The following is a 24,730-nucleotide window of genomic DNA, read 5'->3' on the forward strand; positions in this document are numbered from 1 at the left end:
ACTTTTCCAACAACCCAATATCTAACTAGTTGTTTATTGCCTTTTTCCTGATAAAACATGAGTTCTGAATTTTCATTCAATAAATATTTATTAAACTATTCATGTACTAGGGATAGAGCACTGAACAAAACCAACAAAAATCCATTCCCTCACAGACCTTCATTTTAGTGGGAGGGAAAAGATGGAAAATAAGCAATATAAATGAATATTTTGTTGGATGGTGGAAAGTGTACGCAGAAAAATAAAGCAGGAAAGAGGAATCAGAGTAAAACTGGGGGTTGCTGCAATTTTAAACAGGGTGATTAAGGAAGCCCTCAATCAGTAGACATTTCAGCAAAAACCTGAAGGAGTTAAGGTTACAAGATATGTAGCTATCAGAAGCAAGGGCTTTCCAGGAAGAGGGAATAGCTGGTACAATGATTCTCAGGCGAGAGAATGCCTGCTACATTTGAGAGGTAGCAAGGAGGCCAATTCCGTAGGCAGGAGAGAGCTAGAGGGAGACATAAAGTATGAATCTCATTGAACATAATATAGAAGGATATATTTATGACTTTAGTGTAAGCATTAATACAAATCTCAAAGATTTAGTGTCAAAACAAAGCACACAGCTACTTTTAGCTGTACTTCATGGGGGAAAAAAGAAAGAAGGGTGCAATAATGTCAAATGCCAATGAGAGATCAAGTGACATCATTTGTAAGTGTGACCTTACTGAACATAGGATACACCATTTGTAAATGGTGACCTTGCTGAAAGCAGTTTCAGTAGAGTGGTAGTGACAAAAATCAGATTGTAATGCCGAGAGATTCATGAAGCTAAGATATTCAGGACCAAGTGGAGACTACTCCTTCAAAGCTCTTCAGATTCAGATTCAGATAATTCTTCTTCTGTGGTAGCTGCTATGTTAAGCAGTAAGAGATTTTATTTTAAGGATGGGGAAAACCTGGACATTAACTTTATACATACTTCTTAAGTAGCTACCAAATATTGGGCATGGTTGCTGACTGAACAGAAAGAGTCACTGTTGACTTAAAATCTTGGTGACAGAGACAGAAAATAGTTGGCTCAAAAACCCAGAACAACAACAACAAAAAAAACAATGCCACTCTTCTAATTTTCTTTGTTTTTTCCTTTGTTATCATAAAACTGTTATTTGTGTTAATATATAATGGCTTTATTATTGTTATATTTAAATGAATTCATAAATAAATTTAAAAATTCTCAGTTTTAAGTTCTATTGTGATAAATATTGGTATACTATCAATATAAATGAAAGCTATTTGGAGTGTTTAATAATTTTCAAGGATGTAAAGAGATTAATATATTGGTAGTAGTGCTAATAAGCAAAAATTATATGAGTTATCTCTAATAGGGTTCAACAGAAAAGAAAATAAATTATTGGATTGATTCAAGATAAGGTATTGCTAAAATGAAGAACACATTCAGTCATTAATTCATTAAAAAAAAAAATCATTGAACCCTGACTGAAGGCCAGACACTGTTCTAATTCTGAAAATACAAAAGAAAAAAGACAGGAGTTCCCAGTTCAGGGAGGAAAAGCTCAAATAGAGCTCAGTCAACAAATATTTATTTGAGGACCTACAAAATCAAGGCACTAAAATGAAGAAGTGGTAACTGCTCTCATGTAATTTAAAGTTTGATAATGCAATCCAATTTACCATTTTCTTAATTAAATTAAACTTCATGAACCAACTTTTTAAATTTTGTTCTTAATGAGTATAATTATCCAATAGCCTTCGAATCAATTAGATAAGAAAAACGATTTTTCCGCTTCTGCTTTGAACAATAAAAAATTATTTTTTAAAAAAGTATTTAAACATTTTTATGCTAGTCAATGAATGTACTATTATAATTAATATGTCTTATTATAATTAACAGCTCTCTCTTTTGGAGAAACTCTCTGAGTTTCTGCTTCTCTATCCCACTATTCTCGGAGAGTTACAAATTGCTCTAAAGTTTCAGGTCTAAATGATTCATGTTGGAGCTTTCATTAGATGGCTCATTAATCAAGGAAAAAGATGTTCCTTCTCTACTCTGATTCTAAATTTAAAATTTTAAAAACATGGATGTTTCTCTGTTGTTCTGTGTCCACTTGATTAGTTAAAAGAAAACTCTGGAATTGACATTTTTCTGTGAGAAAATCTTGACTCTTAATAGGGGAAGGAAAGGTTTAGGAAGAAGGGTACCTTGAGCATGTATGCACCTCCCATGACACAATGTGCTCCTCTCACCATATAACATGTGCCATGCCACAGAGATATCTTAATGTAATTTCCTGATGTTAGATGTGAATACATAATATAACATGAAACTATGTGCACATGCAAGTGACAATACTTAAACTGTGGAATAGAAATCAGTTCCATTTATTTTGCAATACTGTGGAGACACTAAAAGCAAAGATACTATGAGTATTATCTCGTAAAGAGTTCTACTAAAGCAAGTTTTGGGGCTTCATGAAGCCCTTTTTATCACTCTCCTGCTTTCTCCCAGATTTCATCAATGAAATGATACTCACTATAGTGAAGGGAATAGTGTCGTCTCAAAATATTTGTTCACCTGAACCTCAGAATGTGGCTTTACTTGAAATAAAGGTCTTTGCAGATGTAATTAAGGTAAGAATCTCAAGATGAGGTCATCTTGGATTAGGGAGGGCTCTAAATGCAATGATGGATATTTGTATGAGACAGAAAAATAGATGACACGCAGAGACACGAGGGAGAAGGCCATGTGAAGATGGAGGCAGAGACGGGAATTTTCCTGCCACAGCTGAGAAACACCAGAGGTTAGAGACAAGGAGAGGTTTTCCTCTAGAACCTTCAGAGAGAATGTGGCCCTGATGACACCTTGATTTCAGACTTCTGGATGCCCCCAAATGTGAGAAAACATTATTCTTGTTTTAATCACCCAGTTTGTGTAATTTTTTATGGCAGCTGTAGGAAGCAAATACACTCATTAAGTTAGTTCTTTATGAAACGGATGAAAAAAATGTTTTTCTCTAGTTTTTGGTTTCCTACGTGTAAATATCAATAACTAATTGATATAAAACCATAAAACACAGTAATTTAAACAGATATAATAGACGAATTTCTATCGAACCCAAAACACAAGTTCAAATTTTCAGATTTCATAATCCTAGTAAAAGTTATATGTAATATTAGTTCAGTCTTTCTTTTTTTTACAGATGTTAAAGTCATGTGTTTCATCTAAAGCCATGTGTTTCAGTAAATACATCATTAAATTATTTAGATGAGATTCTAAAAATGTATAATCCCATTTATTATTTACCATTGAATTCTGAATTTATGTCCCTTCTGTGATCTTTGTATCTGCTTTTCTCTAATAATAATAACAATAAAATTTTTTTTTTAATTTCCTTAAGGTATTGGGAATACAAAAACCAGTTATATAACACTATTTTTACATTCTTAATTTTATGATTTTACATTTTTGAGATATATGCCTTATTGAGAAGCTGATGAGAGCATTTTTCAGTTCAAAAAAATCTACACACAAATTTTTTACATAGAAAAATTTGTGCTCAGAGAGATCACAGGTCCCTTAAAATCCATCTACAGCTTTTCTGATGGTTCAAAGACCACCAGGTTAAGAACGACTACTTACAGGCCATTGTAACGAGAGTTGATAGATATTGCATGGATTTTAGTGTCATGTATACTATTCAGATAAACTGTTATTGTTCTTTCTTGAGACCTTAAAATTATTTGGCCCACTCTCCATGGTTGAATGCAACTCTGAACATACTGTACTCTTCAAATGGGTAAATTGTGTGACATATGACTTATATCTGAATAAAGTTGTTAAAAATGTTTCCAGAAACATTATTTTACTCAAATCAGATTTGTGATAATATTAATAATGGTATCACTTTGGCAGAACATATAAGAAGAATATCAATAAATATATTCTAAATGTCACTAAGTAATGAATTTTTTATTATATGAGGTTTGAAAGCACTATATTCATGTGTGTCAATTTATTACCCCTTTTGAACAAATTTTTGCAAAGGAAGTTTTCTAGTACAAACATAGAAGGGGGATTCAATACAGAGAAAACTGATTCACAGTAAATTGTCATGAATACAGGAAACCCAAAAGTTAGGTGTACCTAGTGGGGAAAATGTTCCCAATGAACTTGAATAAATACCTCATCTGTCATTAGGGTTGCAATTGATCTGCCAATCTCATGGTACTGTTGACCCTTTCCCAGGGGTCCCAGAAGAATGAACAAGAATCTGTAATTAAGAAGAAAATAAAACACGAATGTTTCATGGTAGAATATAAAAATAATTTTAGTAGTACAGAATCACTCATCTCAAAGAAATTACTCAAGATGGGGATTTCAATGCAAAATACTTCCATATTTTTTCAGTTTATTATTATTTTAAAACATTTTATAATGATTTACTCTTATGCTTAAGGTTCTTACACAATAGGAATCTGTGGTTATTTTGATCTCAGTGTTTTCCCCATTTCATTACCTGTAGAGCCTACACAGTTGTTAGTGAGAATTTTAAGGATTCTCTAATTCTTAGAGGAGTAAGGTGAGAAAATTAAAATCTGATTAAACCATTCAAAATTGTAAGGAAGAGAATTTACTAATATGCAAATTGTAGAACTAGGTAGAAAGGGGGAAAGATAATACAGTTGTATAAACAAAGAACATATGGTAAAAAAAACCCAAAGGAGTATGTAAATTTTACATTAAATAGAAAAAATATTGTCAGGAATCAAAGACCAGTTAGGCACAAAAATAAATAAATAAATTAATTAATTAATTAAAATGCTCTATCTATCAATTCAAATGCTACAGGAATAAAATTACCAGTTGCAATGTGATATTCCATCTAAATTAGGTTGAAAGTCTAGCAAACTCATCATCACAACTGGAGTTTTTGAAGAAATCAATATGTACTCTAACTTTAAAGGACTGGTAATTGTCCTGTGTCTGAAAAGGTCAGTGCTGCAGGAAAATTGTGAAAATTTTAAAATGCCTTATAGTCTGCAATATAATTCTATGGTATTAATTTGTTAAATGGTTTTATGCTCTTAGGCATGAAGACTAATGGCTTTGTAAAATATACTAAAACAGGTACTATAATTCTACCCTTCATTTTAGTTATAAGCTTTAGAGAATATACATGTTTTTACATAAAGCATATATTATACAGTCTTCTAGGATCTGATATTAATTTTTTGCGTCAGTGGTAACTAAATCCTAGTCAATTTTTATTATACAGAAATGTCCACTATACATTTAAAACAGGAATAATTTAATGTGGTGGTAGATGCTTTATCAACTATAATACTTTTAAGAAATTTCTTAACCTATGTACATCTTGCTATTTTCAGGTTTCCATTCCATGGGCTATTTATAAAGTCCTAAGAGATTATTTTCTGACATTTTTACTATGTTTTGCTGTTATATTCATGTTGTGCCCTTTTGTCCTCCAAGAAAGGATAATTAGGAACCTTGAACAGCTGTCTTTATTCTATTTGTCTAACTAATCTTCTTCCATTTTTCGCCTTTCTTAACTAGTCCAGTCTTTCTAATCTCTCCTTATACAGTGGCTCTACCATGACCCTAATTTTTTCTCCATTGCTCTCTACACATATTTTGCTGTCAGCATGAAATGAGGTCACCTAAACCTTGACAGTTTTCAAAGTGAGGGTGTATAACCCCATTATGGCTTTTCTCTACTCCTGGGAATTTTTCTTTTCTTTCCTTTGAAATACAGGAACTATCATGGGCAGAAATAGAGTTCATCAGACACCTTCCTAAATGGTGGAATAAGAATATGCTGCTTAGAAGACTGAAAAGGGATTTTAAACTACTAAAATGATATCTCTACAATTAGTAAGCTTGACATCTTAAATCTGAATCCCAAATTCCCAGAAACTCTGAATAGGTTACAGGCTGTGCATAGAAAAACAAAGCTTTAATCATACAGTCAGGTGCGACTTTAATGTACTCAGCTCATCATTCCCCTTTTTAAATAAAAGTCGGTATGTATCAGAAGTCTCATTAGCCCTCCTAAAGGATGAACTTCTTTTCTGTAAGCTGAATGGTAACCAAGTTCCTGCCTCAAACCGCAGATTCAAACTCAAACACCAGATTCCATTCCAGCTGGCTGAGCTCCTACAAAACAAGGCCTCTTCTGACTAAACTATTCCATATTTTGAGGATATCTTATCCATAATTAAAGCACAGAGGGATGTAATCTGCTATGTTTTGAGTTAAGGACAAAGGTTCACACAGGAAACGTATTCTACAAACCCAGATGCCATAGCACCTGAGCTTGACATCATTTTAACTTGACTGAGGCATGCTGTGTTTGGAAGAGGTGTCATGCTAACAGCATCTGAAACAGAGCGCCAAACAGTGGGTACCAGTGATCTGGAAGGTGGGGCCCCACAGAGATATGTTTTGCTATAGAAACAGGATCAGAGTGAAAGGCTATCTTTATATAAGAACCACATTTTATGGAGAGAGAAGGGAAGAAAACAAGGTGTCCTGGATGAATTGCTAGGCACCTAATGTGCTGAGGTCATTTATTTCCTTCACACTTTTTTTCATGGACAGTCTTATATCTATAAAATAGAGATAAATTATAAACAACATAATTCAATTTGTATTACCCTTAAGTTGTTAGTTTTTATACATAGATAAATGAAAAGCAAGTTCATGCAATCAAATTAAATTTGCGCTTTGGATTTGGATTCAACCACAGTACCATGATGCTACTACCAATTATTCTTCAGAGTCTATGTAGGGGAGCTATACAGTGCCTGCAATTAAAACAAGCAGTGCGTTAGGTGCACGCCAGGCTATCCTAATGACAGCACTTACATGTACTTTGAAGGCATACTCATTCAAGCATAGGCCAAGCCTTGGAAACTGGTGGATTTGGGTTTGACCACACTTGTATACAGAATCCCCTCTTTAGACCACAGTCTAATACAATCTTAGAGGAGAGCCTAGCAGTTTATCACTTTTTACCAAAATCATAAGAAAAAGTTTATGGCCGGCCGAGTGGCTCAGTTGGTTAAGAGCTTTCTCAAGAGTGTGAGCTCTGAACAACAGGGTCGCCGGCTTGATTCCCAGCCCAAGCTGAGCTGCCACTGAGCTGCCAATAGGTGGCAGGATGGCTCAGCAAAAAAATAAAATAAAATAAATAAAAATAAATTAAAAAAAAAGAATTTATATCATGATATAGACCAGACTATTCAGAGATGAAGAGCATGCCTAAAAGAAAACATAAAAGTTTGAGAAGGAGGAGGAAAGAATAATTTTTAAACCACTTTTTTCCCTCCTCCACAAACCAGAAGAAACAACTGTTTTGTGGATTAAACATTAGTTTCTAGAAAAAACTCTCTCGGAGAAAATTATATTTGCTCCTTGTGTTTGTTTTTTACACACACACACACACACACACACACACACACACACACACACACACACACAAAGGTTTAAGAAAAACACAAAAGATACTCTGAGGCTTTTTACCTGGTTGGGATTGGGACTTCAGCCAGTCCCTGAAGCAATACAGCTGGAGACAACCTGACAAATGCAACTACAGTTCGATCCAAGAACTCCAATTCCCCAACTAAGATGTTTGAAGCTTCAGCACCTGGAGGAATCTTTTTCATAAAATGCAGATCAACCTGCGAGTGTCACAAAGTAAAATAAGATAAATCAAAATTGGAAAAATTTGCTAAATCATATCCTAGCACAGTGCCTTACACATGGTAATCCATCAATAAATATAGTTTAAATAAACTTTAAAAATAGTTAAACATGTCATTTGCCCTTTAGGAATAACTATTTTTCTTATGTATTTTTCTAATTTGTCATCAACAAGCTGAATACTCTAGTTTCTTTATTCACTATCTTTAAAGAAGCTTTTTCAGTATCAGCAATCTTAAAATTTTTAGAGAGAAAAAAGCATATGCTCAATGAAATATACTTTAATAATAATTTAATTAGCATTTGCTAATAGATTTCAATATTTTCTGCTACATTATCTTAATTTGGTGCACAATATATTTCAATTAATTAGTACTCAAAATACACCTATTTCAAAAGAAATATATCATCATGTTTCTCCTTACAATATAAAGTATGGCCTTAGTCCTCATCTTTATTCTAATTGTTCCATAGCCTTCACAATCTATAGTTGGCCTGATCACTCATCAATTTTAATTTCTCATCAGAGAATTTAGATACAGCAGAGTAAAGAAAACAAGAATAAAACTATTAACATTGTGGTGACTGAGGAGCCATAGCTGACTTTCTGATATGAGATGTCTGTGATTGAAATGAATGCACATGAAATAAAAGTGATCGTTAGCAAGAAGAAATGCTTAAAGGGTGAAGTTTGAAAAATGAGTGTAAACTGCTCAGAGTAAATAGCAATATTTAAGCACAGGGTCTCACTGAAAACCAAGTAGTGACTTTAAAGTAAATTTTACAAGGCCTACTTCTTGTTTCTAATTTATTTGAGTTGCTTTTTATGGAAATCTGTTTGTAGAGACAATCAGATTTTTATCTGCTCTAGTAATTGGTTTTATGCTTTTATGTTAAAGAAATGGGGGCCAAAGATCAAAGTGGGAATAGCCAAGACAGAGAGAGAAAAGAGCTCTGGCAAATATAGGAGAGGCTGAGAAGATTTTTTTTTAGGCCAGATAGTTCTTTTGCAAGTTAATGATTTGAGAATATTTTTTCGAAGAAGTTTAAAATGAAAAAATTAGAACTTTTAGGAGTACCTTAGAAAATCCATAGCCAGACTCTAGTGACTACATTAAATATATTGCTTTCTGAAATCAAGACCTTAACACTGTTATTTGGAAGATATATAACTATTTAATTTTTCTGTAAAACAAGGGTGCGCAAAACTTAAAACCCATTATATGGAGTGTACATTTTATCATAAGGATTAAATATAACAATAATCTGTAGTACTCAACTAAAAATATCAAATAGAACCAATGCTCTATTTTAAAGAAAAAAATGATTTAACGATGTAAAACTTCCTATAAAAAATATGACAAATACTATAAATTCCAAAGTATTTAACCAATAAATATACTTTCAAATACAAATTTATAAGTTTATACATTGAGATAATATATGGTAAATATTTTCCTGTATAGAATATAATCTTTTAATTTATAGATACAAAAGTATTTATTTACCTTTTTAATACAAGGTTAAATTTCATGAGAATTATTATCATGTTTTCATATTTATTTTCCTAGCTAGGAAATACGCATGCATTGGAAATGCTTTCAATTACTTATGCTTTACAATTTCACTATAATGTATAAATTCTCAAGAAGGGAGTAAAAGATTACTCATATACTATTAGACCTGTGATAAAAACATAATAAATTTTTCTAAGTCTTTCAGAGTCTAAAAGAGTAAACAATTAAGCTTTTTTTCCCAATTGGGAATAATCATTATTCAATGTTAAAATACTGGAACAAAATTTAAAATAAGAAAATAGCTTTTTAAGAAAAATCTATAATTGATAAACAATATGAGTCATACTGATAATACCTGTCATAACCTTAATAAACTTAAATTCCACCTGGAAAACTTTCTATAAACTCATTTATTGCTTGACAAATACTATAGTGTTAACTATTGAAGTCTGTGCCTCAGGAAGGTGGAAATTATACAAATCACTGCTTTAAGATGCAATTTAATTAAATCAAGGAGTACACAGCATGCTAAAATAGTTTAATTTTATAAAAGGAAATATATGGTCCTTACACATGATTTTACTTTTGCATTACATAATACCTAATATATCATTCATTGATATCTGTTATTTAGAAAAAAAAACATTAAATATACAGAATTAAATCTCAGGAGTAGCAAATTTATCTTTTGATTTTAAACATAATAAATTATAGTTAAATAATATATATCTAGAGTAACCATTATATTATACTCATATTATATTATATTATATTATTCTTGAAGTAGTTATATACTTGGGGGTAATAGATTATATAATTTGTTACCTAATTATTATACTTGCAATTATGTATTATATTATTCCTGGGGTAGCCCTGTATTTTTGTATTTGTGTTAATATACAATTCATAAAAACACCTTATTTAGCAATTTAACTACCTTTTAATATAACAAAAGATCACATGTAAGGACCAAAATTTAACCTTTTATAAAGTTACAAATACCTAAAAGGGCTCTGAGGAATTAGGTTGAATTACATCTCTAAGACAACCCTCCAGTAGACTCAAACACTTAGAACGAACAAATACTGGGATTTTCTCTAACTCTGAATAGGACCTTAAAGAAATCAAGCTATACTCTTATGGATCTGGGTTTACATTCATTTTGCTGGGTTCTCTAGACCTTTATGCTAAGAAAGGAAAGATGTTTTATTCTGGGCATTTGGTGCTTAAGCTGTGGGTGAGGAACAATTATATCTCCAGGGAACAAGGTAGGACAGAAGATCATGGTAGAACTGGAAGTGTCTGGACAAGCTACATGCTGAGATGTGAAGGAAATACAGATGGGACTTTAGTGGAAAAGTTTAAGTTTTTAAGACCATTACAAAAGTACCAGAAAATTAATAGGGATTCTCTGGGGAGAAACGGTGTTGTTACACTAACCAGCCAGTGATATCAAGCAACTCTCTTAATGTCTCTGGAATGCAGCCTTCTCATCCTCTAAATTTCTAATGTTTCCTAGAGTTCTAGGATTTAATAATCCAACCCTCTTTATTATGTTTCACATACTCAAGATTGATGCAGAAGAAAGATTTTCTACAAAGAGAATAATGTGAAGGTTTCTTTGAGTCATTTGAAATAAAAGAAATACCACCAGCATTTCGGATATACTAAAATAGCCAACCTCTACATGTCAGTTTAAAAAACAGTGACATAGAGTGTTTTGACACGTCTGCTTATTAAAAACATTATAGGAAGCAAAAACCTGACAGCTCAGATTATATTAAAAACATTCCTTAAATGAATAAATTCGATGGGTCTCTCCATTCATTGGAAGGGTTAAATATGTATATTATAGAATGAATGTAGATAGGATGCAGGATCAAGTTACATGAAATGAATGAAGAATGCTTTTACCCTTAACATTTCAAAATTCTACTGGGAATTTTATTAAAACTTAAAATATTTAAATGGACAAAATAACCTAGAGACTAGCTGAACTGTGATGTATTTACTACCAAACTGAAGTCATTAGGCTAAAAAAACCTTATCTCATGTACCTGCAAAATTTGGCACTAAAATTTATTTCCATAATGATGGATCATATTTGTTCTCTCCAAACTGTACTACTCTGTTCTCCCAGGTTATAAAGTAAGAAATGTTATTTTAACAGTTGTTCAAAAACATTCTAGAACTAAAGGTTTAAATTATTTTGAATCTCACAGGATTCATTCAAAAAATACTTCCCAAGTACTGTTCAAGGCACTAGAGATCCAGGGGAGACCAAAATATATTCGATTCTGGTCTAGTATTTATTTTGACATTAACATTAATAATAATAATAATAGTAATAGTAATAATAATAACAGCCACCTTTTATTGAATGCCTACTATATTCCCAGCGCTCTACCAGGCATTCTCTATATTATCTCATTTGATTTTCAAAACAAAATTATAAATAGATATTATTATTATTATTTTACAAATAACAAAGCTGAAGTTCAGAGAAATTCTCCAAGATCAGATAGTTTATAAATGCTAGAGTTAGGGTTCAAGATCTCATGCTCCTCCTCAAAAGCCATGTTCTTTCCCATGTGCCATGTTATGACTGATGACTATAAATGGTTGGCACTGAGTAGAGGGTTCTCGGAATTTAGCTTGCCTATTCAAGGATGAAATGGACAAGAGATTGAAAATCCAATAGACGAAAACGATTAAAAGAAAGAAAATCTTTTTTAATTCTTCCGTAGTTCTAATTGTTTTTGGGAGACCTGAAGATAGGACTATACTCTCTCCAATTGACAACATTCATTTTCCTTAAAACGTGATGAAGCGTTTTTGAGGCTGCCAAAGATAGGTCGGTCAACCAAAAGCAAAATGATATGGAGATATAAAATTCAGTGCCAAGGGTTATAGCCTTAAAAAAGTTAAAGGGTAATTTATTGAAAGGATGTGACTTATTATCATTGTTTTAGAGAATGTTAAATATGGTCTTGCTGTACCATTAATGCCTGCATACATAAGTAAGCAACTTCTTATGTCACTGCTTTTAAAATATTGTTTCAAATGAAGAATATCAGAAATTAAATGTATGGCAGTTTGTGACAATTTTATTCCAACTTGCAGATGAATGAACATGTAATGCTTTAAAAAGATATTTTGGAACGGCAAATGGAATACATTTGAACTGGCTTAATACTTGAATCACATGCCTCCATACAGTGAAATGAGCTTTGAACCACCGTGGAAACACAGCCCGAGGAAGCCCTCACCTCTCTCTCTTGCTGGTGTGGAGGTCCTTTTTCATGCCTTTGTTTCATCCCACATGGACTAGTATGCCCCTTTTGTTGGCCTCCCAGTCCCTGCACGCATAATTAACAGACTTAAGCTGGTACACCGCGCTCCCACGGAAACTCCGCCAGGCACCAGAGGGAGAGCATGCACATGACTAGACCTAGGCCATTTAGGCATTGGCAGGGGGATTCCGAAACAGCAATGAGGAGCTGATGGCTGTTAACCTTTTCAGAAGCTCAAGACAGATAACTTCCTCTACGGCTGCCTCCCATTCCCACCTCCTCCTGCTGTTACCATCATTGCCAGTGCTAAGGGCATTCTGAGACAACACACACACACACACACACACACACACACACACACACACACACGCACACACACGCGCGCGCGCGCACACACGAACACACTCCAAGTTACTACTGTTTCAGCCACTCAGATAAAGAGAATTGTTGACCCTCTTTATTTTGGGTCAATATTTAAACTCCTCTTTCCTGTTCAAGGGTGAGTTTGCCATAGCCTACAATAGCACATACACAAGATTAGAAAGTTGCGAACCAAAATCACATTATTTTCACAGACTCATTTTCTTAGAATAATTAAAGTAAATGATTTCACTTGAATTGTTAGATGTATCCCTCAACAGTAAATCTTTATAAACAGTAAGTTTTTATGCAAAATTGTTCAGTTTGATTGTGTTCTAGTGTTTTCTTACACTAATGAATGCCTTTTTCTGAATTCTGATGATGCAACTTTACATTAAATGATTTGCTTTTCTACAAAGAGAGGAGAAAACGAGTCCTCTCTTTGATGTCTAGCAAGGTGTTAAACAATAAACTTCTCTGCAAAGTCCAGTTTTTCTTTTAACTGGAAGAGATACATTATACCAAGTGGCTGAAACCTAAAGATTATGCATAAAACTTACACGTTTGGTTTTGTGAATAAATAAAATATTACATGTGAATTAAATGCTAACATATCTATCTATAACAATGTCAAGCTTCGGCTAAATAATAAAAAATGTACATGCAGAAAAATTTGTCCACTCCTCTTAAAATGGGTAGTCATTTCTACTAATAGTTCAGCAGCTGACTTAAATGAAAGGGAGAAAAGCTTACCTTGCTAAAGTCAACAGTGCTGTTTTCTCTGCTTACATCATTTTTATTTTCCACACAGGATGGGGCAGACTGTGGAGAAACAACCTGACCTGCTAAAAGAGATTGTTATTATAGAATACAAACAATTACTTACATAACTCTAGACATAGTGAGTGAAATAATGAATTAAATTAGACTAACAGATTTCTTCATGAGTTTATGAGGTAAGCATGAAGGGTCAATATAAATAGATCTGTATAAATACAAATGTTCTTATTTGTCAGTGACAGATAGAAATGGGAGAATTCAACCAAAAAAATGTAAACCAATTCTCAGATTAAAACTCTATAGCTAAACAGTTATGCTCTATGAAGACAGATCAACTACAAAAATATGTAAATTTAGTCATAGCTTTGAAACATCATTGATTTTTGAATTTCATCCAAAACTGATGATATACATATTTTAAAAAGACAAGATAGGCATCCATTATGATTTGAGTTAAATGTATAGTTTTTTTTTAAGTGTTGCTATTTATCTGAAAAGTATACAGCATATTTATAGTTTCTATTGCATCTGAAAAAACAAATGAGAAAAAATTCTTTGGCAATAACTTTTAGAGATTTCTACATGAAAGTTTCAGTTAGAAATACCTTTACCTCACACAGTACGAACACTGAGACTATGATTTTACGCTTATCACTATTTGATTGCATAAGCATACTGCTATTGGTCTGCAGAAAAAGATCAATAAACTTCAATTGTATTACTTTTCCATTAACACTAACCAGCAACTTAATTATTTTGTCATCTTTCCCAATTATAGGGAAGCTTATGATATTAATTAAGTGAACAGTAAGACTGGGGACATGACAATGGCTAGCATATTCCATTATTCACTAATTATGAAACTTTTTTTTCAATTTATCTGTAAGCTCTCCATATGTAGCAATTCAAAGATAAAAATTTATGAGGTTTGCTTAATTTCACATCTCTCTCTTCTTCCTTAACCTCTCCCCATCCTTACTTATTACTTTTGCTGTGAAACAGTGATGACAACTCAGCTTTGAAGACTCACCATATTTATGATTATAATTCAATGACTCCAAAATACTGCTCTCTCTCGTTCTCATCTTATACATCAGAAATATGCTCTTGTCTCAGCCTAGTTCTTGTCTCTACCTACCTAAATCCCAACTTCATTCAAAGTTCACCTGTAGTCTTGTCTTCCCTTATAACTTCAGTCTGTACTCATTTGAACTTCTCTAAACCACTAGCACATATACAAATAAAACCTTTTCTTTAAATTCTCTCATGAAATACAACTTATATTTTGTTATCTAGAAATTACCAAGTTTTATTTAAAACACTGATAACTTACTTTAAAATATTATTAGAATTTCACTTTCTGAACTATTAATCCTCTCAGGCAGGAGTCACTTATTAATAGATACAATTTTTTATGGTTTAAAATTTTATATTGACAGAAAGTTAATGGGCTTAAGATTCTTCTAGAACTGAAATATTTATTTTCTTTCACTAACCAAAGTAAAATAATACACTTGGTGAAGATTTTTAAAATGACTTTTTAAAGCAAATTCACTTCAAACTATCTACACAAAATCTGATTATAGCATTTTCAAAGAAATATATATATATATATATATATATATATATATATAAACTTTAGAGAAATGGCATTTAAAGCTGCATCAAGTATTTTCATTCTCCCATTTCTAACTGCAATGTGCAGCTATGACTGTGAACTGTTCATTAGCAGCCATTTAATTTATCATTCTCAAAATAATAACTCTAATTAAAAAAATCTTTTACATAATGCATTTATGCTACTAACAGATGTCTTCAATCACCAGTTTCACATCATTGCTCCATATTTTCATGAGTTAGAACATTAGATATATTTAAACCTAAATTTACTGAATGTTCTGTAAAGTTGAGTGATGAAATTCAAGGCATGAAAAAATTAAACATATCTGCTTTCTTCTAATAATTCATTTTGTATGATATAAAACTACATGGAAGAACAATTGTTTAATTCAATCAGCAAACACACACAAAAAGAGTCAACCCAATGCAAAAAATCATCAACTTTGAAGAAATTTAATTGGATAGAAAACATGCTAATATTTAAAATTGAAGAAATTGAAGTCTATGTTTTCATACATAAACTTTAAAAGCAGAACATTCCATAAATTACACCTGGCTCTTATAATATGTTTAAAACATTGGCACTTGTATTTTATCTTGTACATATTAATAGACTTGGGGATTTATTGTTCTATGGTATCCTTGTTATAACATGAAAATTTTACAAAATATTGATAATCATAAAGAGATTTGAAAACTATTTCCTATGAATATTTTAAATGATATAAATAATGTCCTAGTGGAGAGTATTTAACTAGCAGGAGACATACTAGATTGCTATTTCTAGATTCTAGATATGTACATAGAATATATAGGAAAAAAGGCATTAAAACTACCACTTATGATACAGGAATATAAACCACAAATGTGGTATCTCTCATATTTCAGCAGTAATAGTTAAATGATATTAGTAAATACTAGTAGCTGAATATATTTAATCACATCGAATGTCCTACAAAGTTTCAAGAGTACTCCAAATATTATTTCTTAATATGTACATTAATTTGTAAAAAGAAGCAATACACATTAAATGTGTATATCTTCATGGTAGACTCTGAAAACTTGGCAGGATACAGAAAAATGGGTGGGTATTATTATTTAAAAATTAAACTAACAAGTTTGATTTGGGTTATTTGGAAAAAAATAAAGCTTAAAATTTTGTTTGCTATATCTATGTCTATGTCTATATCTATATCTATATCTATATCTATATCTATCAAACTAAAATCCACACAAATTATAGTCTATTCAAGTACTGGAAATCTCATGAATTAAAATAACTTTTATAATTCTATTACCACCTATAATCTTTACAGATCTAAACACTGATTTCTTTAGTTTATTCTAATTATCACTGCCCTTCAGAAGAAGGTAATGGGCTTAAATTTCAAAATGACTTTTATGAGTTCAAATACTATTACATAAGAAGAATTGATACATTTATATTTTGAAAGAGCATCCCTTATTTTTTCACTGAAGTCTAAAACAATAGTTCATAGAATGACAATTTTCAGGTATAAGATTTTAACTTCACCAGAAGTGAATATGTTTTCTAAAAGAATAACAAAGAATTTGCTAGGACATATCTCCCTCCAGAACAAAATAGTATAAAGTATATGTGTGCGAGCTTTGTGAATGCTAATTTTTATGATAATTTGTCTAATCATATGCCACAGTGCTTGTGAACATACATGTTTTTGTCTACTTCTTTATATACCATCACTTTGTCCAGTGATCCTGTCCATATTAATATATTTTATAAGTAAATGTTATTGCAATGTTTAATCACATCTGTTATGAGGCATAAAGATGACTATCCAAAAAAAATTTTAAGAAATATATTAACTCAGTAACCTTATTACTTTCAGGGTAAATTATCCAAAAACTGATAAAAATTGGACACAATTAGTATGAACTGGGAATTGTTCATGATGAAATATTTGAGAAACCTAGTATTATCCTTATAAATTTACCATTTTTTTTTTTTTTAGCTGAGCCATCCTGCTACCTGTTGGCAGCTCAGCGGCTGCTCAGCTCGGGCTGGACTCGAACCGCTGTTGCTCAGAGCTCAAACTCTTGAGCGAGCTCTTAACCAACCGAGCCACTCGGCCAGCCCAGAGCTCAAACTCTTGAGTGAGCTCTTAACCAACTGAGCCACTCGGCCGGCCCTTACCATATATGTTTATTTATCCAACCCTTTAAACTCAAAGTGTTCACCACCTTAAATCCAAATTTCTAATATATGATATACATTTTATCAATTAAAATGCATATTATTTCTAATATATGTTGTACAACTTATCAATTAAAGTGCACTTTATAGTATTCATATTAGCAACTACTTGACTTAGTTTTCTTTTGAATCATGAATTCATTTTTTTCCACTGGAGCTTCATGTAAAGATCATATATCAGTCAGATAGGAAATTATTATAGACCATATATTTTTCCAAGGCAAATCATAAAAGATGTGGGACAAGCACCAGAGAAGATTGAGAGTGATCAAGTGACTACCAACCAGAAAATGGAAGCTTTGCCTTTCTACTTGGTAGGCCATAAATTTTTCACTAACTCCACTGTGAGGCTAGCTAGCATAGACATTTCCCTTATCATAAAGTTGTGGGGGAGGAACATGAGTTCATGTCAAAAGTACTATTTTTTATTTTAAGTAACATCAGTATCATTGAAGCATCTCATTACTGAAACACAACTGTAAAACATGTTCTCAAAAAGTCTGTTAAGTATCATATTAACTCATTTAAATCCTTACCTACAGTTTTCTTCTTCTTTAAATAAATTATGTATATAAGTATTGTAAGACAGCAGCTTTTAAACTTCTATATGGCCAAATTCAAATCAATAGGAGAATAATGTATCACTTAAGTACATCCACTGAAAATCATGTGTAATAGAAGGAAACTGGGATGAAGACATGGCGGTACATTACTGTTATCCTAGAGACCAAGCTGTTACACTACCTCAGAAACCTTCAACGCATTTAGAGTACCCAAAGGGTAGGAGATGAGGGAGGTACAGAGATGAGATGAGCCTGTTAGAGACAGACACAAGACAGAGCAAAATAAAGAAATATAAAGATGAATGACAAAGTTACATACATGTGTAACAATACATTTATTCATGGGAATAGAAAACATGAAGAAAGAAAGGCTAAATATTTAGAAAATGTTGATTAAGTGAGCTTCACTTCTGAAATGTAAAAAGTATGCACATAATTAAACCTGGAGAAAAATTATTATGCATGAAAATAATTAATGTAATATAAGAAATAACAAATTTAAACACATAATACTAGAAATATTTTTGTTGTTAAAACCTAGTCTTGACATTCCAAAACTCAGTAGCAACACTACAGCCTCTGAACAGGCCCGCCAGTTGTCTCAACAATGTCATGTTGATTTTTTAAAATTTGAGACAATGGAAAATACCTTTATTACACAAAGTTTAATTCTGTCACCTTTGTGAATCTTTTAATATGTTTTATCTCAAGTAATTCTAAAAATTGTTAGTCTAGCTTTTCTTCTTCAAAGGTAGAACATTATGACGGATAATTTTTAAACTCTATCTCACTTATGAAACCATAGTATTTAAAAAACCAGAATGCATATAAATATCTAAATGCACATAGAAACATTATGCATCTGAAAAGAAAAAGTCCAACATTTGTAAAAGAAGTGATTATAAAGCAATAAAACTGATTTACAAAGGCCATAAATAAAAACCATTCACAATACATATGCGTACATTATTTTAAGGGCTGGAATCTATGCAGGTGTAAAGGCTCTACACATGTCTCATCTTTCTAAATCTAAATGTTCTCCAGTAATTCATGGTCTTGAAAGTAAGTCAGAGACCTTTTGCTCTGTAATTCCTTTTGAGATCTTAAATAAAAGTTACAACTGGAAAGTATTCAGAATAAGGTGAAAAGATATGTGAAGGAAAAGGAATTAGAATTATTAGTCAAGGACACAGGGGGATGAAGACACCCTACACTTAAGGAAACTACGAGTCCTAAATTAATTTTTATTATAGTATAAAGTTTATCACAAGGGTAATAATATGGTATAATAGATTTGTAATCCAAATGTCTTTTTTAAGCTGAGCCATCCTGCCTCCTGCTGTTGGCAGCACAGCGGCTGCTCAGCTCGGGCCAGGAATTGAACCGCTGTTGCTCAGAACTCAAACTCTTGAGCGAGCTCTTAACCAACTGAGCCACTCAGCCAGCCCTATTTCTCTTTCTAGATCATTAAACACAGACGGCTTATTTTTATTTTTAGGAAGACTAGTTTCAAGGAATTATTTGAATATTATTGATGCATGTATTTTGAGTACTTCCACTCATATCCTTTTCAGGGTTCTACTGTTAAAGAAGATATTATTTTTCTATTATTTTTTGCTTTTATTTTGCCAAATGTAACTGTCACTTTTTATTGAAACATCAGAATCAGACATTTAATTCTCACAGTTTTGATGCTTAATGAAAAGTGAAAGTTAAACACAGCATGGTGGCATTAAAAATGCATGGTGAATCCATAGCATTCTGCCTCTTAGCCCTTAAGAAAATGTGCAGAACACCAAGACAAAAAATATACAGAAAAGTAAAACTAGTGTAATATTTGAAGGTGAGATTGATAGATTACCACAAATCACTAAAAAAGTTATGAACAAAATAATTTGCACTTCGGAGGAGAGGAACAAGGAAACCACTGTCTTGTTAAGTCTAATCTATACAATGGGGATGATCCACATTTGAAATTTAGAAAGTTTAACCCTTGGGACAACTATCAAGGTAGGATGCTAAAGGAACAAGTCAATTAAGGAAGCAGAAATCTTATTCTATATAATTCTTTTAGACTTCTTTACATGAGCATCCGTTGGTTGTTGAAGGAATTTCCATTGATTTGCCTCTAAAGTAAAAGTACATTAAGCAAGGCAGGGATTATTTCTATCCTATGCTTGGGAAAAAAATGTTTTCTCTTTCCAAGTTTCTAGAAAATCCTCACTCTAATCCTTATTTTATAATCTTAAAAGGAAAGTCAATCTTTTTATAGGAAATATTCTACTGAAGAGATTTTTTTAAATAATTAAAATATTATTATTCCCTTTTGTATATCTTGAAATTCTTTCCCATCTCTCTGTACTACTGCACAAAAATATTAAACCTCTACTGCATATTTTGAAACAGAATATAAAATCTATGTTTATGGCTATGATTTTTTATTTGTTTGTTTATCTAGAGTTTGTCAGTTTTTAGAGTTCATAAGTAGATTGAGAACCTTAGTAATAAAGGTCTTTCACACTATTTTTACTCCTGGGTAGGAGATTTATTTCTAAATTGGTGAAGTCTATACATATTTTCAGTATGCTCAACACACATAATTATGCAAAGTGTGTGAGGAAGCAAACAGAGTCACAAGGAAGTGTTATAAGCTTAGGCTTAGAAAACTACTTCTGACAGCATAGTCTCCAACAATACTTAATTGGCTATAGGAATATTATTAGAAATGTTTCCAAGTTTTTATTACCTAATGTATGCCTCAAAAGGGTCTATATATGTTCATATAAAGGCTGACTGTATAGATAGTAACAGAATAACTTCAGAACTAATATTCAAGTTTTCAAAAAAACTACGCAGTTACCTGGACAAGACAAAAAACAGGATCTCAGAAAACTTTGTATCTATAGCTATATGCAGATCTGTGAATCAAGGCTATAATTCTATCATGTCTTTTTATGTTTAACAGAAGTTTAAAGCAGTAACAAATAGTGTGTCCATGTTTGCATGATATTACAATATATAGTTCACCCAGTAAATTCAGTACCCTCTTACCTTCAAAAATAAAATACATGGAAATTATTTTGTAGCAAACACCGTCACCCATAAAATTTGAGATATAAATTATGGCCGGTTCACAGCCCAAGATCCTTGCATCTTTGAATAAATACATATCCTTATTATAGACATCAGATAATATTTTATTATCTGATTCCCAGCAAAAGTAATGAAATGAAGGCAGAAGTTTATTTCTAAATGTGCTTGCATTCACAGAGAGTTAATTTATGGGAATATTTTAATGAGGTTTTTGGAATAATGTAAACATAAGTCCATAGTCAAAATTAGTAAATATCTCAGTCTATTTCCTTAATATCATCATACTAAATAAATACTAGTATTGCAAGCATAGTAAAAAAATGCTACATTTATAGTAAGTTTCAGAATATAAGAGCCTCATTTTGATGTCATTATATTTTAAAGCAAATTGTGATTCATAATATGAATATATTTTATATATACGAGGGGATTCAAATCAAGTTATAAATTTTAAAGATGTTCAGTGGAATCTACAAATACAAATTGGTATAGACCATAAAATGCTTATGATATTTTTATTGAGCTTAATATAGTCACAACTATGGACTATTCATATAACAGTGACTTACATTAAGTCATTTAAGGGTCTTTAAAAAATCAAATGAGTATTTCAAAAATCATTTTGCTATTAAGAACTGGTTCTAGGTTCTGAGAAAACAGTACATCTAACCATCTTCATTGATTTATTTAAAGCATTATTCTACTTGCTTGTGTATATTTGATTTAGTAGTAGGAAAATTGGTAAAAATTCCCATATAAAGTGAAATCTGAAGAAAGTTCATTTTCATTCATTTGTCTTTAAGGCATCTCTGAAGCTTTTTAAAATAGGAGTGAAATCATATAAAATAATTCATGCTGACAATATATGTACCTTAGCCCATTTGTGGAATTCAGAGTTGTTCTAGTAAAGCATTTGAAATTATAATACTTTTCATTAATATTTATCTTTTAAAACTGGGAACTGACGGAAGTCTAACAAATTCATATTATCCTCATGATAGCTTCATTTTCCTTCACAAGACAAATGGAAAGGATGGATAATAACAAGAGATTCTTAAGCAACTTCCTTAGTATAAATGCTGAAGGGTCAAATGGATGCAAGGAGGAACAAAATACAAAGGAAGGATAAAACAGTCTGAGGCACAAACCACAGGGAGTACGTCATGCTTGCTAGGAAACTAAAATTGGTGTCATCACTGTTGGTGTGAGAAGGTGGTTAGTGCGTAGCTTTATGGGTGTTGAAAATGCAGCACTGAGAACAGCAATGAGCCCATGACTTGGAAATCAGGCTTAGGCAAGGCTCTAGCTGTTCTTTTCCATCGTATTCTCTCGTGGAATTGTTGGCTACGAGCAACATGAAACCAGTGTCTTTATTCCACAAACACTAAATGGCGATCATATTCATTTTATAATAACTAAAAGGCCATAAGTCAAAGCATTGCATTACATTCTCAAGCTACGGGACAAAGACTAGGACCTTCTTTGAGATACAGTTGATGCTCCATTTATGTTTGTTGCATTTGAGTCTATAACTTCTTATTAGATAAAATTTTCACTTGCATTATTTCATAAGCCTTTCAGGAAACTTAAATTCTTGTTGAAATTTCTACTATTTGATGCTTAATAATAAGACTATATATGTATATGAATAAAAAAACAATTTAACTACCACAATCTTAACTTCAATAGATCATTTTCAAATAAAATGTACTTTACAGGATTAGAAGCACTTTGATATTTGAAACACCTATAGCAAACATAAAGAGTACAATAAAGAAACATTTACCATTTTTATCCATGGAATTCGGTTCCGATTGTTTTTTGCCAATATCAGCAAAGGAACGGACAATGGGAATTCTATTGGTGAGTTTTTTCTGATTCTGGTGGTGATGCTGTTTCATCAGTGCCTCGTGGACCCTGTGGCGTACATCCTCATTGAGCTGACCTGAGCTCACCTGTTGGTCGAGGACCATGTCTGAAGAGGAAAGGCAGGAGGAAGATTAGAAAAGCTGACCCTGTGCTGTGCCAGCAGTGAACCACTGAGCCTACATCTCCATACACTGGTTAACATTATTCAACTTAAAATAGGAATGAATCCTTTACAAATCTCTAAGTATGGTCTTACAAACAGAAGTTTATCTTTGCAGCAATGTTGCCCAAGAAAGTCTTGGGAAATTTTTTATTATAAACCATTCAATTTTAAATATGTAATGAGCTTATAGAGTATTATTTTTCAAATAGACATAGTTGTATTGAGAACAAAGTGCTTCATACTTATATTTTAATATGGTTTTTCTCCCTTTTTTAGCAGAGAATAATTTCCAGGTTTCCTCCTTAAGTGAGCAAAAGTCCATCTGTAAAAACCTGATGCAAGGGTTCCCTTTTCTCCACATCCTTGCCAGCACTTGTTGTTTGTTGATTTATTGATGATAGCCATTCTGACCAGAATGAGGTGGTATCTCATTTTGGTTTTTATTTGTATTTCTCTAATGATTAATAAGGTTGAACATTTTTTCAAGATTGCCATGGGGATACAAAAGACAGGTGAGAAAATATAATCAATAATGCTGTAAAGATTTTGTAGGGTATCTGATGGACACTTGTCTTATTAGGGAGACCACTTCATGGACGGTGTAGATGCCAGATCACTGCAGTGTACACGTGAAGGTGAAGTTGAATAATACTGAATGTCAACTATAACTTTATATATATATATATATATAGTCACAAGATGTGGAGTACAGCATAGGGAATAGAGTCAGTGGAATTGTAATAGATATATACAATGTCAGAAGGGCAATAGTTTGGGGGAGGGGGGTTATCACTTTGTGAAGGGTGAAATGTATAACTACTGTATTGTTTTGCATACTTGAAACTAATTTAAAAAAATCTGACACAGGCTGCTTAGGCAGCTATCTAGTTGGTTGCATTTGGAGAGTAAAGAACTGTTTCACATTGATATAAAGTTAGTCTTCTTAAACCTTCATTTAAAATGTGTTTATATTTAAAAGATCTTCTATAACCATAAAACAAAGAATAAAAGGTGAAATTTCAGACAGCTGTAATTAAGAAGATTAATATTTACCATATGTAGTGTCAGAAATGCCTATACAATAAGTAAATGAATAAAGACATTTTAAGTTTCTTGGTAATATAAAGATCACCTCAACAGTGTAATTAACCTGCTCTTAGATTAAATATTAACTCTATTTGATTTTTTGAGACACTAATTCCTTGTATGAAGCACGCAGATCACAATGAACTGCCTTTCATTGCCCTACTGAAGACACTAAAATTTGAAAATTCTCAGAATTCTCCTTTATAAACAATCTTTTCCTTCAATGTGAAAGGGAAATGGACGATGGAACCAGACATGGGTCTCTGTATCACATTCCAGCTGTGTGGCCTTGTAAATTTGAATAATCTGAGGGTCTTTACTTGTAAATTGGAGATAATATCTATCTCATACGTCGTTGCCAGGACTAAGGACATAAGGCACATAATGCACTGATTACAATATCGAGGCCCCAGTAAATATTTCCCAG

The 24,730-nt window shown here is 32.2% G+C and overlaps 1 protein-coding gene across 1 annotated transcript in view; it reads right to left on the reverse strand.

The window, feature by feature from the left end:
• SLC4A10 (solute carrier family 4 member 10) overlaps positions 1–24,730 on the reverse strand; it is a 200,567-nt gene that overhangs the window by 82,946 nt on the left and 92,891 nt on the right. Inside the window, exons 6-10 of the mRNA XM_019636818.1 lie at positions 22,972–23,160; positions 13,650–13,741; positions 12,513–12,602; positions 7,547–7,704; positions 4,187–4,274 (exon numbers count right to left, since the gene is read on the reverse strand). Coding sequence (XP_019492363.1) covers positions 4,187–4,274; positions 7,547–7,704; positions 12,513–12,602; positions 13,650–13,741; positions 22,972–23,160 — 617 coding nt within the window. The remainder of the gene's footprint in view (positions 1–4,186; positions 4,275–7,546; positions 7,705–12,512; positions 12,603–13,649; positions 13,742–22,971; positions 23,161–24,730) is intronic.

The sequence above is a fragment of the Hipposideros armiger genome, unplaced genomic scaffold, assembly GCF_001890085.2.
Source record: "Hipposideros armiger isolate ML-2016 unplaced genomic scaffold, ASM189008v1 scaffold_30, whole genome shotgun sequence".
In the NCBI taxonomy this organism is placed as follows: Eukaryota; Metazoa; Chordata; class Mammalia; order Chiroptera; family Hipposideridae; genus Hipposideros; species Hipposideros armiger.